This window comes from Podarcis bocagei, assembly GCF_964188305.1.
Source record: "Podarcis bocagei genome assembly, chromosome: 4".
Classification (NCBI taxonomy): Eukaryota; Metazoa; Chordata; class Lepidosauria; order Squamata; family Lacertidae; genus Podarcis; species Podarcis bocagei.
The window spans coordinates 18,076,233-18,092,357 of NC_138128.1; the positions used below are offsets into that span (position 1 = coordinate 18,076,233).

General features: G+C 44.1%; 1 protein-coding gene and 1 long non-coding RNA gene across 5 annotated transcripts in view; one reads left to right on the forward strand and one right to left on the reverse strand.

The window, feature by feature from the left end:
* Nucleotides 1–16,125, reverse strand: part of LOC308585209 — a 493,513-nt gene that overhangs the window by 174,069 nt on the left and 303,319 nt on the right. The gene's annotated exons all lie outside the window — the stretch shown is intronic.
* Nucleotides 1–16,125, forward strand: part of WDR49 (WD repeat domain 49) — a 116,389-nt gene that overhangs the window by 13,599 nt on the left and 86,665 nt on the right. For all 4 annotated transcript variants that reach the window (XM_081190056.1, XM_081190058.1, XM_081190055.1 and 1 more), the window contains 4 exons: nt 5,033–5,476; nt 7,283–7,459; nt 9,032–9,206; nt 12,943–13,110. In XM_081190056.1, the coding sequence (XP_081046182.1) occupies nt 5,033–5,476; nt 7,283–7,459; nt 9,032–9,206; nt 12,943–13,110 (964 nt within the window). The remainder of the gene's footprint in view (nt 1–5,032; nt 5,477–7,282; nt 7,460–9,031; nt 9,207–12,942; nt 13,111–16,125) is intronic.

Here is a 16,125-nt window from a genome sequence, read left to right on the forward strand (position 1 = left end):
GCTTTTTTTTAAAAAAAGTGTTTAAGGGGGATACAATGCGTTTACAAATGCACATGCTGTGTTTAGTTATGCATCATGTGATAAAATTTGTAATAAGATATACATTTGAATATGATGGTTAAAAGGAGGAGTCACAGATTGAAAACAGGACAGAATGGGCTTATGAACAGAAACGTGGAAAGTTGATAGGGGCCAGTAGTAGACCGATTGCTCCATCCCTAAGTCCGCTGGGATGTGTCCATTCTGTTTGTGCCCCCGCCTCCCTCGATCTCTTAGATTCAGGCACATGACGAGGGTAGCTCAGAAGGGGCCTCATGCAAACATGTGTGTGTGCAACGGTAGAGGCCTGGAAGGAAAGCTTAAAGCCCACTGTGACTACATGGGAGACAGATTGAGGAAAAGGAAATATGAATTGGCCCCTCCCCATCATTTGACCAATTGCGGCAAGGAGCAGCTAAAAACTAGATGGAGTCATAGATCTTTTTTTAAAAAAAGTGTAGACTCACACACGCTGGCCAGTTGAAATGTTCGTTTGGGGCTTCTTAGAAATACGTAAAGGCAAGAAATGGGTCGGGTGAGGGCTACCCCACAATGGTGCCCACCTGTGTGATTTGGACACAGACCAATGACGGTGTGATCATGTTAAAGATGATAGCAGGTCCAGTGAGTGTGCCCCCTCCTCTCTATGATCAATGCATGGCCAGAAGGGGGCTTTTTGACTGCTTCTGACACCTGTGGTGCATATTCTTAGCACCCAGTTTATTTTTATGATGGTAACTGGTTTAAAACTGTTTTTAATACAGTGGTACCTCGGGTTACAGTGGTACCTCAGGGATGTGGGTGGTACTGTGGGTTAAACCACAGAGCTTAGGGCTTGCCTATCAGAAGGTTGGCGGTTCGAATCCCCGTGACAGGGTGAGTTCCTGTTGTTCAGTCCCAGCTCCTGCCAACCTAGCAGTTTGAAAGCACGAAGTGCAAGTAGATTAATAGGTGCCAATCTGGCGGGAAGATAAACGCCATCTCCGTGTGCTGCTCTGGTTTGCCAGAAGTGGCTTAGTCATGCTGGCCACATGCCCCAGAAGCTGTACGCCGGCTCCCTCGGCCAATAAAGCGAGATGAGCGCCGCAACCCCAGAGTCGTCCGTGACTGGACCTAATGATCAGGGGTTCCTTTCCCTTTACCTTGGGTTAGGAACTTAATTCGTTCTGGAGGTCCGTTCTTAACCTGAAACTGTTCTTAACCTGAGGTATCACTTTAGCTAATGGGGCCTCCCGCTGCCACCGCTGTGTGATTTCTATTCTCATCCTGAAGCAAAGTTCTTAACCTGAGGTACTATTTCTGTGCTAGCGGAGTCTGTAACCTGAAGCATCTGTAACCTGAAGCATCTGTAACCTGAAGCATCTGTAACCTGAGGTACCACTGTATTGTGTTTCAGTGTTGGAACCTGCCTTTGGATAGTAGGGTGAAAGGCCGGAAACAAATAAAAAACTAAAAAATTAAACATCTGGCGTTTTCCAGCTGCCCTGTCTGTCATATTTAGCTGCGGAAGACCCAGTGAACAGGTGCAGGGACACTGGTATCTGTCAGTGGAGGAAATGCCATACACAGCTCGGTGGTAGAGCATCTTTTTTGCAGGCAGACGGTCCATTTCTAGGAAAAGCATATCCAGGAAGAGCTGGGAATGCTTCTGCCTGAAATCCAGGGCAGCGAATGGCAGGAAGTGTGGCCACTGCTGAGCAAGATGTACTCAATGGCCTCAATCAGAGTGAAGCAGCTTTCCATGATCCTAATAGGTAAACAAGGACCCCTGGATGCTTAAGTCCTGTCAAAGGTGACTAGTGGGTGCAGCGCTCATCTTGCTTTCAGGCTGAGGGAGCCGGCGTTTGTCCACAGACAGCTTTCCGGGTCATGTGGCCAGCATGACTAAACTGCTTCTGGTGCAACGGAACACCGCGACGGAAACCAGAGTGCACGGAAATGCCGTTTACCTTCCCGCCACAGTGGTACCTATTTATCTACTTGAAGTGGCGTGCTTTCAAACTGCTAGGTTGGCAAGAGCTGGGACAGAGCAACGGGAGCTCACTCTGTCATGGGGATTTGAACCACTAACCTTCTGATCAGCAAGCCCAAGAGGCTCAGTGGTTTAGACCACAGCGCCACCCGCGTCCTTTACCTTCCTAATAGTCACCCTCTTCTACAGACCCTCGTTCCTGCTGTCCATTTGGTGACCTTTAAATGCAATGAGTTGAATCTCTCAAGCATCCCTGTTGAAATGGTTGTGTAGGGACTTATAGGGACTTGCTGCATAGACCGTTTTGAAATAAGATTTCACTCAACGAATTAGTGCCTTTGATGCTTGCTCTCCAGATGGGCTCAAGCCTGTAGCTGTCAATCAATCATGATACCGCTGATGTTTCACGGATAACAAGAAGTATATTGAGTCCAGAGGTTCTGGCTGTGCAGCGATTTCAAAATCAAGGCTGTAAACTTAACTCTTAAAACAACACACACACCCAGTGCCCTGATTCATTTCAGATTCCTGTTTGCTGTCTATATATAAAAGCGAAATAATATTGAAGGGGCAATGGAGTGTAATTTCCATTTTGAAATATTGTTTCATTAACATTCTATGTGGAACACGGAGATAGATAGTGTTGAAATACTAATGGGATTTTTTTTTCTCGTTTAAAAAACGTGAAAATTAATTAAACTCGATTTCCCACAAAGTTATCATGGTGTTATACTTTAGATGCCACCCTCCCCCTCTGTGTATGAAATGTTAGAACCGAAGTGTCATTTAATTTTTTTTTTTACTGCTGTTCAGTTAAATAATTACAACAGTGGATTAGGAAGAGGCCTTTTATAACATAACAACATTTCTTATCCCCTTGCCACAATGTTTTCATTTGTGGATATGAGAAAATTCAAGGAAGCCTCTGTAAGAAAAGAGGAAATCCCCCAGGGAAGAGTGGATTGGATGATTATTAAATAGGATAAAGAGGCTTTTAGCAGAATGATCCAAAATCATTATTCTGACAGCTTTTCATCGGAGCATATGGAAGCATACCTGGCCCCAGGTATTTATATGACGAAAATGTCCATTGCAATCTGTTACCTAAGCAGAGGAAGCCAATTTACCAAGCATATTTTACAGAAGGAAATCGGCAGTTATTTATGGGGGATACAAAGTTGAGAATTGACTCGTCACCAACCCATAATTTTAGAGGAGGTTTGTATTTAGTTGGATTAGGTCCTTGTGAGTTCAATAAGGCTTACTCACGAGTAAGTGTGCATGCATAGGATTTTACCGTATTTTTCGCTCTATAAGACGCACCAGACCACAAGACACACCTAATTTTTGGAGGAGGAAAACAAGAAAAAAAATATTCTGAATCTCAGAAGCCAGAACAGCAAGAGGGATCACTGTGCAGTGAAAGCAGCAATCCCTCTTGCTGTTCTGGCTTCCGGGATAGCCGCGCAGCCTGCATTCGCTCCATAAGACGCACACACATTTCCCCTTACTTTTTAGGAGGGAAAAAGTGAGTCTTATAGAGCAGAAAATACGATATTTAGTTTTATTTAAGACATTCCTTACCCACTCTTCATTGCAAATAGGACTCCAGAGTGAGATAAAAAATTAAAATAAATCTAGTCCCACCATACAAGTACTAAATTTACTTGTGTGGTTGCTTTGCCCCATGTATCGAATTGCCCTCTCTTTAAACTGCAGAACCGGCACTGTTAGAGGGGCCACATAATACTTGTTCTGCAATTGTAAGACATTTACGTTTTAGTGAAGCTGCACTCACAACTTTGGAACTCCCTGCCTATTGACATTGGACAGATGCCTTCACTCTTTTTGGTACATGATAAAAAAACACTTTTGTTTAGGCAAACCTACTCAGACATGTAAAAAATATCTATTTAACCTAGTTTTAGTTTATTGTTGATTTTAAAAACTTTAAAACCCTAAATGGCTTTGGCCCAGTATACCTGAAGGAGCATCTCCACCCCCATCGTTCTGCCCAGACACTGAGGTCCAGCTCCGAGGGCCTTCCGTGGTTCCCTCCCTATGAGAAGTGAAGTTACAGGGAACCAGGCAGAGGGCCTTCTCGGTAGTGGCGCCTGCCCTGTGGGAAGCCCTCCCATCAGATGTCAAGGAAATAAACAACTATCTGACTTTTAGAAGACATCTGAAGGCGATCCTGTATCGGGAAGTTTTTAATGTTTGATGGTTTATCATGTTTTTAATATTCTGTTGGGAGCCGCCCAGAGTGGTTGGGGAGGCCCAGCCAGATGGGTGGGGTATTAATAATAATATAATAATAATAATGACAAGCAATCACCCAGGGTCAATTTTACACTGCCCAGGGACTTTGTGGGTTGTATCCAATGAATCCACTGAAATTTAAGAATTTAAGTTAGTTGCAGTCATTAATTTCACTAGGTCTACTCAAAATATGACTAGCATTGCATACAGCCCTTAGTCATATCCATTATTTCCAATGAGACCACTCTGAGTAAGACTAACATCAGGTACATACAACCTTGTGGGCTTCCCATGGGCATCTGGTTGGCCACTGTGAGAAGAGGATGCTTGAATAGATGGGCCCTGCACCTGAGTCTAGCCGTCAGGCTCTTCTTATGTTCTGTAATGCCTCATGGAAGGCATCACTATGGAAGATACCAGCCCTGAAATGGTGAATCATAGAACTGTAGAGTTGGAAGAGATCCCTAGGTTCACCTAGTCCAACCCCCTGCAATGCAGGATTCTTTTTGCCCAACGTGGGGCTCAAACCCACAACCCTGAAATTAAGAGTCTCATGCTCTACCGACTGAGCTATGGAACATCCCCTGTAGAAAATGTCACTGATGGAGCTTTCAAAGCACCTTGTCACCACCAAGCATGGCACTTTCCCTCACTAAGACATTCTTCTGGGTGCCATTGAGAAGTGGGTCACTGAATGAATTCCATGAGGGTCGATCCTTAGCACCTTGGCAAACTCCTCCTTTTCTTTGCTTTTCTTTCAAGCTCCCAGAATCAAATGAGAGCACAGGCACAATGACGAGAGAAGAGTTTGTAGACAAAATGTCCACAGCAGTTCGGCAAGGCACCAAGGAAGAGTACGGCGAGCTGTTTGACAAGATAGATTTGATCCGAGATGGCCTTATCGACTGGGACAAATTGACCTCCTTTGTGCTGCTTGAGCTGTATGAGAGAGATGAACGGGCCAGGCGATCGGTCATCCCTCACTGGAAGGACCTCCGGTTTCTCCCTCTGATCCACAAAGATGCTGTTCAGAGCGTAACATTATTGAAAAGCCCTATCAGCTACCTGACTGTGAGCAGGAGTGGTTTGCTCGGCTGCTGGGGAGAGAGTCTAAAGTTACAGAGGACTCTTCAGATCACCACTGAAGCTGTCAAGCCTAAAGACCTCTGGGCGACCTCTCTGGTTGCACTGCCAAATGTTAACAAGGTACGTAGCTGTGCTCATGGAAGTGTAACAGTACTTCTGAAACCATGTTAGTGCTGATAATTTTTCATAGCTTCTCACAAATCCCATCCATGTTGGGAATCGCCTCCCAGTTGGATGTATCAATCACTTACTGCCCTTCGGAGCACAGAAAACATTAATTTGCCCTTCCAACATGTGGGCAATAGCCTAGTCCCAAGGAAAGGATGGTCTGTTTTCTGATACAGCTCCTGCTACAGCTGATGGGTAGGACCCTAGCCCAGAAAGCAGAGCCCTCCTATTCACCTAAACCCTGACTGAATGATGGGAAATGATTCTAACTGGGCTATCCAAAAGTTGCAAAGAACAGGATTGAGTTGTTTTTTTAATCTCTTTTTATTAAGTTTCATGTGAATATCCAGAAAAAAGAAAACTGATCAACAATTACAAAAAGTAAAAGAAAATAACCGAAATCTAAACATAACATAAGGATATTACCCGTTACCGTTACAGTTAAATCTCTTCACATTTATCTCATTATATCTTTAAAAGCTTAGATCATTCTTCTGCACCCTATCGACTTCCATCCCTCCCGTTTTCAGGCTTCTTAATATACATAGTTTGTTTTTCCTGCAGCTAGTGATTGTTAAAGATTTGCACATCGTAGGATTTATATCAAACCTGCTTTAGTTTTTAGGATTGAGTTTAAGAGGATGCTGGGCAAAGTTTCACTTGGTGGGCTCCCCTTTGTCTTGGTGAGCTTATGTAGCTGTTGTGATAGCTCTCAATATTGTGCTACTCAGCATTTAAAGTTCCCACAAAGAGTTAGCTTAGGTTAGGGCATTGTGGGAACTTAAAACAGTGACTTAAGGTAGCTGCATAGCACTGCTTGGAATCCTGGACCAGAGTATGTAAAACCTAAGAGGCAGTGTGCCTTTAGGGAGCTGTCCAATGGTTCTAGGTGCTGAAGTTGGTCTTAGCAAGGATGATGCCTGCCTATAGTGCTGGAATGGAAGCTGATTGAGTGTCTGTGCCTGTGTGTGTGTGTGTGTGTGTGTGTGTGTGTGTGTGTGTGTGTACGTGTACACACAGCTCCTCAATTAGTGGATCAAAGGACCAAGCAACTTTGCTGTGCTGAGCTTTTGACTCCAGCCTCAACAATTACCTCCTTCTCTATCTTCTTAGGCCATTGAGGTTTGTGTTTTCTTTCTTTTTGCACTGTAGGCACCAATATTTCTTGCCTGCCTTTCTGTAAAAACCTTTCTCTGTAGGCGGCAACAGGTCATAACATCAATAAAAACGTAAAATCTATCTCAAAACTAAAATTAAACACAGCACTTTAAAATTCGCATTATGTCATATGTACAGGCAGAAAGAGGATACAAAGATAAATACATCAAGAGATGAATGAGAGGGGAGGCTTTCTTTCAGAAAGGTAAGAGAATGAGGGGTGATGGCAGGAGTGGGGACCTTTGTGGGCTTCCAGATGTTGATGGGCTACAGCTCCCATTGTCCCTGACCATAGGCTATGCTGGATGGAGCTGATGGAGGTTAGGGTCAACCAATCTCTGGAGGGCTACAAATTCCTTATTCCTGGATTAAGACAAAGGCTTGAGGTAGATTTTGAGCAGGGGTTTGAAGAAGAAAGTGAGAATGCTCACATGCAACAGAGGAGTTCTTTGCATTAGATTGGAGACATAAAGGGCAACAGGGGCTAATGGGCAAGTCTTTTAAGAAATGAAGGCACTTTTGGATGGCTCCTGTGTGGTAAACCTGGAGGAATATTCTCTCTCCCCACCACTAACTTTGTTTCTCTCCCACCCCATATAGGTAGCTGTCTCATTTACAAGCAAAGAGATCTATTTTGCTGAGCTGAATTCCAAACAAGGGTTCTCATGTCAGTATAGACTTCAAGGCTTTGGGGGAACAGTGATATGCATGGACTACTGGTACAACCCTCACGATGGAAATGATGCTATTCTGACAATGGGAGATGTCTGTGGGCAGGCAAGTATGGCACAAAATGTCAGGAGAACATCTGGGTGGCCAAAGGTTCCTCATCCCTGTTGTACTGGGACACCAGCTGCCTCTTGAAGACTGCTGGGCCGTTAGTATCATGGAAGGTGTCCTGGCCTGGCTGGATGCAGAGGAATGGTGGGAGACAACAGCTGGGGAAACCCCGAGGGAAGAAGGCTCAGAGCCAGGGGAGTGGTTGTGGGACAGTGATGAGTGGTTAGAGGGAGAAGAAGGAGCAGACTGGGAGGAAGAGGACTCAGAAGCTGAAGAGGTAACAGGGTTGAGTGAGTAGGAAGAGGCTGTGGCAGAGAGCAGTCTAGAATCAGAGGCAGAGGCAGAAGCTGGAGGGATGCCAAGAGGCAGAGATGAGTCAGGCTGGTGAAGAAGCCATGGTGTTTCCCCCTCCTGCTGTGACCAGCTCCCTTCCCCCCTGATCTCCCAGAACCTGAAGAGGTATGCAGAGGGCGGAGCAAAGACAAGCAAGATGACAGAGTCTCAAATTGCTTGGGGAAGGAGGAATCTTAGGGAGCTGTAGGAAAGCGGTGGGTCTTGGTCCCCACAACTACCTCAGAGGGGCAAGTTCTATGGGGAAGAGTTGCTGTGCTCACTAGGCACGGCCTCCTAGACTGTCTTTCTTCTTTGAATAAAGAATTCACTGAAGTCATATGAGTTATTTCTGACCTGCTCCTGGTACCCACCCCTGTCAGAAGGCTTAGTGGACACATCAGTCAGGGAGCTAGAGAAGAGCTTAGCTATATTTCTTAGAGAAGAACAGAAAGTAATAGGGAATGTCTGGCTCTACCCAACAAAACATCTAGTGAGTAAAGTATGTAAGGGCACTATCCACACAGATCGAGCACTTGTTATTTATTTAGTGACAGTACTTGTTCACGATATCACTGTTCAGGCAGACCTCACAAAGCAGTTCACATAAGATTATTACAACAATAAGCATGGTGGGTTTTTTTTTTCTTTAAAGTTGAAATAGAATTGGGAGTGGGCGGGAAACAACTTGTTTTTTAAAAAAAGAAAAATCAATTCTGCTGCTTCTCCCCTCCCCTCAGGGTAAGATGGGCTTTCAGGTGTCCCTGTAGCAGCAGTTGAGGAGAGCAAGGGGACACGATGGGAACTGGATGGTGACTTCGCCTTCTGCATTCCTCTTGCTTTTCACAAAATTTAAGTTATATACTGAGTCAGTCCAGTCCACCTTCATATGTTCAATGGTGGAGACAGTGCTTCAAAACTTCCAACTCCAGGGAGATTTAGCTTTTCTTCTTATGTTAAGTCAAAAGTCAATTCATCCCAATTGCTTCTCATTATTCATATTCATTCTCCTGAAAGTACATTTAGCTGCCCAAGGCTTTGTTCCCTTCATTTGCTTTTAGATTGGTTTACCCTCCCCCTTTTGTCATATCTTGCCCAACTATACATGTTGGCTACCTATACATATTTAAGTTCTTTCCGTTGTCCTCTCCTAAGCAAATCCCGGCAGCCTCATTAGCAAAAAAATAGCCTTAGCTATTTATATATATAAAATAAAAAAATTAACTCTATCCTTCACAGGTCCAAGCAATTGTCTTCAACACAGCTCTGATCTCATTGTTTGAACGACCTTCAAATTCCACTGAAGATGAAAATGTGACAATGACTGTCACTTGGCAGGAGCTGGTCTCTGGGTATCACAAATGCTGCTATGTGTTAAGGCACAAACTCCATGAGAAGGAATGGGTTAGACAAGGTACTGATCTGAGAAATGACGCAAGGAAGTCCTTTATTTATTTATTTTTAATCTTGGGTGCCAGCTTCTGGTGTAGATTGGGGTGTCAGACAAAAGCTCTTAAAGGCTGAAATCCTATGAGAGGCAGTGTGGTGTAGCGGTTAAAGTGGTTGACTAGGACCTGGGAGACCAGGGATCAAATCTGAACTTGGCCAGGAAGCTCAGTGGGTTATATCTGGCCAGTCACTGCCTCTTAGCCCAACTTACCTAATGGGGTTGTTGTAAGGATTAAATGAGGAGAGGGAGAAATATGTGTGTGTTTGCCATGTTGAGCTCCTTGGGGAGAAAGGTAGGATACAAATGCAACTAATAATAATAAACAATAAAAATATGTGGTTACCTTGAGGAAGCTCTGTTTGAACATAGTGGGACTGTAAACGCACACAAGTTTGCATTGTTATTAGTAGGTCCTGGAGTTCTTGGCCTCAAGGGCAGCTGGGTTCACGCATGCTATGTAGCCCTGATAATTCTCACACATTCATATGAACTTCTTTACCACACTTTATTTCCATCAGCAATGTCAACCTGCTAATGGTTGCTTTCATGCTGGTGTTCACAGTTCCCAAGGGAAGCCTCTACAGCAAACTTCAACTTCTCATATTGTAATTTTTTCCTGGGGGTTAATTTTGCTGATGTTTAAGCGGTGGTAATATTTTTTATAGCTGCATCATCTTCTTTTTTGAGGGGGGACCGACTTGTGGGGTGTTTGGCAGTAGGAGAGAGGAGGCTGCGACTTCTGGGCCTGCTTTTTGGAAATGAAGATTTTGCTGCCAAGTCCTGTGCCAAAAAAGCCTGATTGCTTCCTTCCAGAAGCTTTTATAGCCTCTTTAACACCAAAGCTCATTTAAAAGTTTTAAATCAAAGCCAGAGGATAACAATGGTTCTGAAATCACATCTCCTGAAGTGACTCTATTTTCTTTTCTAAAAAAAAAAAGAGTTAAAGTAATTTGCATGCATGCAATCAACCTAACTCTTCGTGCCTGAATAATGAATGGCCTTCCTAGCCCTACTGGGGGGAATATCGTTCTTTTCTGCCACTCAAGTGTTCTGCTTAATACAACATTTCAACCTTGCATCTCAGAGTTATGCTTGCAAGGATGCGATCTGGACTTTTGCTGTCACAGTGTAATGTTGGAGAACAAGAATCCATGGCATCTTCTTCTTGTCCCACCCTGTCCACTTGCTTATGCTTCCCTACCTTGCCTGCTGCATGGCATACCTGGAGCGCTCCTTTTTATTGCAAGTAGGAGAGGCAGCAGAACTGGGAGAGTAATGAATGGGAAGAAGCCACTGCAGCTGCCTTGTCTCCTTCTGTGTCATGCAATCCAAAGATAGATCTCTGGGTTGCAGCTGTTACGATATGGATGCAATGCAGCTGCAAACTGCTAGCTTGAAAACAAAACATGATGGGAATGTTGGGACTGTCCGTGGGAAACAGTGGGACAGTCAGTTCACAGGGCGATGCACCGGAATTTGCTCAGAGTGTAATATGAGCTCTTCCTCTTGCGTATGTACAGGAAGTACAGGAAGTCTTTGTCACTTGACTGCTGGAGTTTGAAGAGTACAGACATGTTTTCTGTAATGCTGCAAAGACAGAAATAAAGGCATGTAAATACATTTCTGTCTATCTCCTTCCCTGCCGGGGGAGCTGGAGGGAGTGGGTGTGTTCTTCCCACGTTTGGGAAGAATCGCCTATCGTGACCTAGCCTGGATCTTGCTGGGGAATGCAGCCAGGGAGGTCAACAGGAGACCAAGCCGGGTGCCTGGGAGAGTTGCCAGTTTCTCCCGATAAAGGCTTGATTTCCAACAGCAGCCTGGTCCAATATTTTAAGGGTTGCTTAGTTGTGACCCTCCAGCTATTGCTGGACTACAACTCCCATCATCCCTGCTCACTGGCTGTGGTTGATGGGATTTGTAGTGCAACAGGATCCCATTTTTAAAAATTGAAATACTCAGTGCTCAAATATTTTTGCTAAATAAATAAATATGAGCAACCCCAACCCCTGCTGAAACCTGAATTGGTACAGCCCAAGCTTAGCTTTACCATTTCATTGTGAACAAGGCCCCAGCCTTTAGAGTTTCATTCAATTACAACAGGTCCCCTACCCCTGCTGTATGTGTTAACCATGGACTCATGGTATACATGGCAGGTTCTCTCTTGCTGGAGGTCTTCAAGCAGAGACTGGACATGCTCTAGCTATGAATTCCCTGCCTTGAGCCAGAGATTGGATTAGATGATCTATAATACCCCTCCAGCCATATGATTCTACAGTACGAAGAACAGCAACTGGCTCAGTCTTGTCTTCAAGGAACATAACATTTTAATTTGCCATATATATTCTGATATGGGAATTACTCTTAAGACCACCATTTTCAGTCAGGCATCCTCCAAGGAGCTTGACTTACAATGTAATTTAGTCAGAAACAAGTTTATGTCTTTGTTGGAAACTGCGAAGATATCTCAGCTCCTAATATTCATAACATTTTACTCTCATAAAAGTCCCTAGAGTCCAGAGAGGCAGGTTGTGTGTGTGTGTGTTTTATTGAAATTCCAACTATGCCATTCAATAGCAAACATTACAGCAGCATATAAAAACCCTTTGCTAGGTGGTTATCCTTTTTTATAGTAGTTTGACTACAACTCCCATCATCCAGACCTTTGACCATACTCACTGAGGCTGATTGGAGTTGAACAGCATCTTCTTCCCCATCACTGCTGTAGTGTGGCCACCAATTTTGTATTCAGAACTTCTTTCTCAATGGCCGTCTTCACGTGATACATTTTTACTGTGTACCCATTAAATGCTTTTACATATGCACATATAAAGGCAATGCATGAAAACACACACATGCAAATACAAAGCCCTGTTTGTCTGGCAGTTGGAGTTAGTCATGGCTTTCCAACAAAAGTACACTTCATGTTTAGGTTGCCAGCTTGATGGCATCTCAAACCTTAAATTCAAGTGTTGGGGCTTAGTGATGTTGCATGACTTCCCATTATTAGACAACAAAAACAAATCTGGTACCAGGTTGGGGGAAAGAATAGTACTAGATGTGAAGGCTTGGAAAAATTAAATTTCTACTGCAAATGTTTGTGCTCTGCTTATCTATATCTATCATCTCTCTCTCTCTCTCTCTCTCTCTCTCTCTCTCTCTCTCTCATCTATCTACCTATCATCTATCTATTTATCTTTCTATCATCTATCTATCATCTGTCTATATCTATCAGTCTATGTATCATCTATCTATATCTATCATCTATCTATCTATCTATCTATCTATCTATCTATCTATCATCTATCTATCTATCTATCTATCTATCTATCTATCTATCTATCTATCTATCTATATCTATCTATATCTATCTATCTATATCTATCTATCATCTATCTATCTATCTATCATCTATCTATCTATCTATCTATCTATCATCTATCTATCTATCTATCATCTATCATCTATCATCTATCATCATCAATTAATTGATCTATATCTATCATCTTCTAGTCATTTATATCTCTCCTTTTCTACCCAAGTAGGGTACTAAGAACAGGGTGCAGAAACATTCAAAACACCCAAATCGTAACCCAGCACAACAAAACTTAAAAACTGATTCACTGCAATTGACTCAGCTCTATGTAAGAACCTCTTACTTGATGACGAATCTAATCAAAATGCCATCTCTGTACTGTTTCAGTTGCATACATCCCCTCCTTAGATGTCTTTCTGTCTGTTACAACCAGCAGCACAAACACACTGGTGCTAGCTTGGAGAGAGAAATTAAGTCCTCGTCTTACAACGACAACTTTCCACGTCGCTCAAGGAGTCAATGCTTTTGATTTCCATTCAAGGCTCAACTTGATAGGTATGTCACTATAATTTGTTTTCTTGTAAAACCGAAAGGGACAATCAGAAGTCTAAGAGTATGTCTGCACTGTAGCAGTGGTAACTGGTGCCCATGTGGATTGGTAGACTGGAAGGAAGCCTGACGGGAGGTAGAACCAGAGCCAGTGACAGGTGGAAGCACCTAATTCTAGTTTTATCTCCATCCTCCTCCCTACTGGAGGACAACAATGAGGTAATACTGAGACTGAGAAGGAGAAGCTGGTAGAAGAAGCTGAGACTGAGAAGGAGAAGCTGGTAGAAAGGTTTGCGACTGAGTACCTCATGCACCCTAATGGGCCAGTGTTTATTGCAGACTCAACCTAGTATAGCAGCCATTTTCCCCTCCCAGGGGAGCCCTAACAATTTCACTTTGGTAAAGTGGGCTAGGTAGAAATTCACTAACGGCAACTTCATTAAACTACAATGCCCAGAATTCTTTGGGGAAAGCCGTGACAATTATATCCACATAATATCAGTATAAATGAATAGGTGAAGGCAGAAATTCTAGTTTGATTCGGATATAGCACCCGAGACGAGGCACATATGGAAAAGGGATGGGAGGAAATGGCTCTAAGGGAAGGTCGTTTTGAAAATGCCCATGAATCCAGTTGTGGCCTAGCTGGTTGTCCTTTGCTGGTAATATTTCTCCTCAGAGAGAGGGGTCTAGTCCAGGCATAGGCAAACTTGGCCCTCCAGATGTTTTGGGACTACAACTCTCCATCATCCCTAGCTAACAGGACCAGTGGTCAGGGATGATGGGAGTTGTAGTCCCAAAACATCTGCAGGGCCAAGTTTGCCTATGCCTGGTCTACTCTCAAAGTCTTCTGGCTGCTGGAGGGGGGTTATCATGTGGAAGGAAGTGTGATAAAGTATGGGATTAATTTCTGGGCTGCATTCCACACAGTAAAGTGCAGTAAATTGTACTGATGTTGTAAAACATGACATTTACCTAGTGGTTGCTGCATCTTAGAACTCTTAAATGCCCAGGGCTCTATATATCAGGGTACTTCTGCCTGACAAATGTGAACTGATTTTAGATAAATACAACCAACATAAGTTCCCCCGAGGAACTCTTGCAAGCTGTGCTTTAGTGAGCTCTCCGGGTATACCATGTTCTTAATCCCCAAACAGAACAAAAAATCCCAAGTATTTCTTAGACAGAGTCATAATTGTCCAGCCAATTTAGGCTTATGGTGGTCAATTTCTCTATCCCCCCCCTTTGGCTTAGCATCAGCTCTACAGCCCACAAATGCCTGGGGGGGGGGGTAGACTTTTGATTGCACCTTCCAAAAGCCAGGTGCAGGTGATAAAGCGTATATTGCCGACGAAACACTTGCCAGAGGAAGGAGTATAAGCTTCACACTGAAAAGGAAATTCATTAAAACAAAAAAAAGTACAAATGGAGCTCTGTTCTGAATTGATGTGAAGTGGGGTGGTAGGGAAAGGAGAACAAAGGGGACCTGAGGCATTTGTAAGGAGATGGATAGACAGCAAAACCAATAAAGAGATGCTGTAGAGGATTGAGGAGGCTGTTGTAAAGAAGAGGCAACCAAATATAGAACATATGCTAAGACAGGGATAGAGAATCGGTGGCCCTCCAGATGTTGTTGGACTGGAGATCCCATCATCCCTTGACTATCAACCGTATTGTCGGAGCTGATGGGAGTTATCATCAGTGTACTCGTGTCACCTTGCTGCAAAATTCCTAATGGCTGCTTCCGACAGCTTCATGTGGATGCTAAATAGCAATGGAGACAATATACAGCCCTGCAGCAACCCACAGCTCAAGAGCCAAGGGGCCGAGAAGCACTCATCCAGTGCTACGTCCCTGGAGTGAAGACTGAAGCTACTGCAGAACAGTGCCCTCAAAAGCCATCCCCTGTAGGTGGTCCAGGAGGACACCATGGCCAATGGTATCAAAAGCTGATGAGAAAGCTTGTAAAAGCAACAGGATTGCATTCCGCCCTCTCCCTATACTGGTCATCCATCAGGGTAACCAAGGCAGATTCTGCCCTGAACCTGGGTTTAAACACAGACCGAAATGGGTCTAGAGAATCAGTTTCTTCCAGGAATGCCTGCAGCTGTGTTGCCACAACCCTGTCAAGTACTGTGCTCAAAAAGGAAGTGTTTGTGACGGGGTGGGCATTTTCACCTCCTTCAAAGTGGTTGCTACTTGCCCCCCTTCATGCAGAGACATATTCACTGCAGCCTGAACCCACCCAGTCATGCCACTCAGGCTAGCTTTAGTCAGCAATTGAAGGCAGGGGTCCAAAGGGCATGTCATTGTGTGCATACACATAAGTACCTTGTCAACAACCTCAGACTGCGAAAACTGAAACTGATCTCATGAAACTTGACTTGATGGAGCATTAAAAAAACCAACACCTTACTTGGGACTGACTGTATCAGTCCTGGCATCTAGCTTGCTACTGAGATGAGCGGCTGTGTTCTCAAGCAATTCCCAGTGAGTCTCTGAGGTGTGCCGGGCTCCACCCCCTGATACAGGTGTCAACAGCCTATGGATATATGATGTCACATACAGTGGTACCTCAGGTTACAAACACCTTGGGTTACAAACACCTCGGGTTACAAACTCCGCTAACCCGGAAGTAGTACCTTCGGTTAAGAACTTTACCTCAGGATGAGAACGGAAATCGCATGCGGCACGGCGGCAGTGGGAGGCTCCATTAGCTAAAGTGGTACCTCAGGTTAAGAACGGTTTCAGGTTAAGAACAGACCTCCGGAATGAATTACCGTATTTTTTGCACCACAACACTCACTTTTTTCCTCCTAGAAAGTAAGGGGGAATGTCTGTGCGTGTTATGGAGCGAATGCCCATGGGTGGCGGGGGGATCTGCTGCAGTCGTGAGCAGAGGATCCATGGTTCCCCTTCCTTCCCTCCTCCGTGGTTACAAAGCATGGATCCACATGGATCCTCAGGATTTTTGCATTGGGCTACTCCAAACTCACTGTCAGATCACATGTCTGTGGCCAC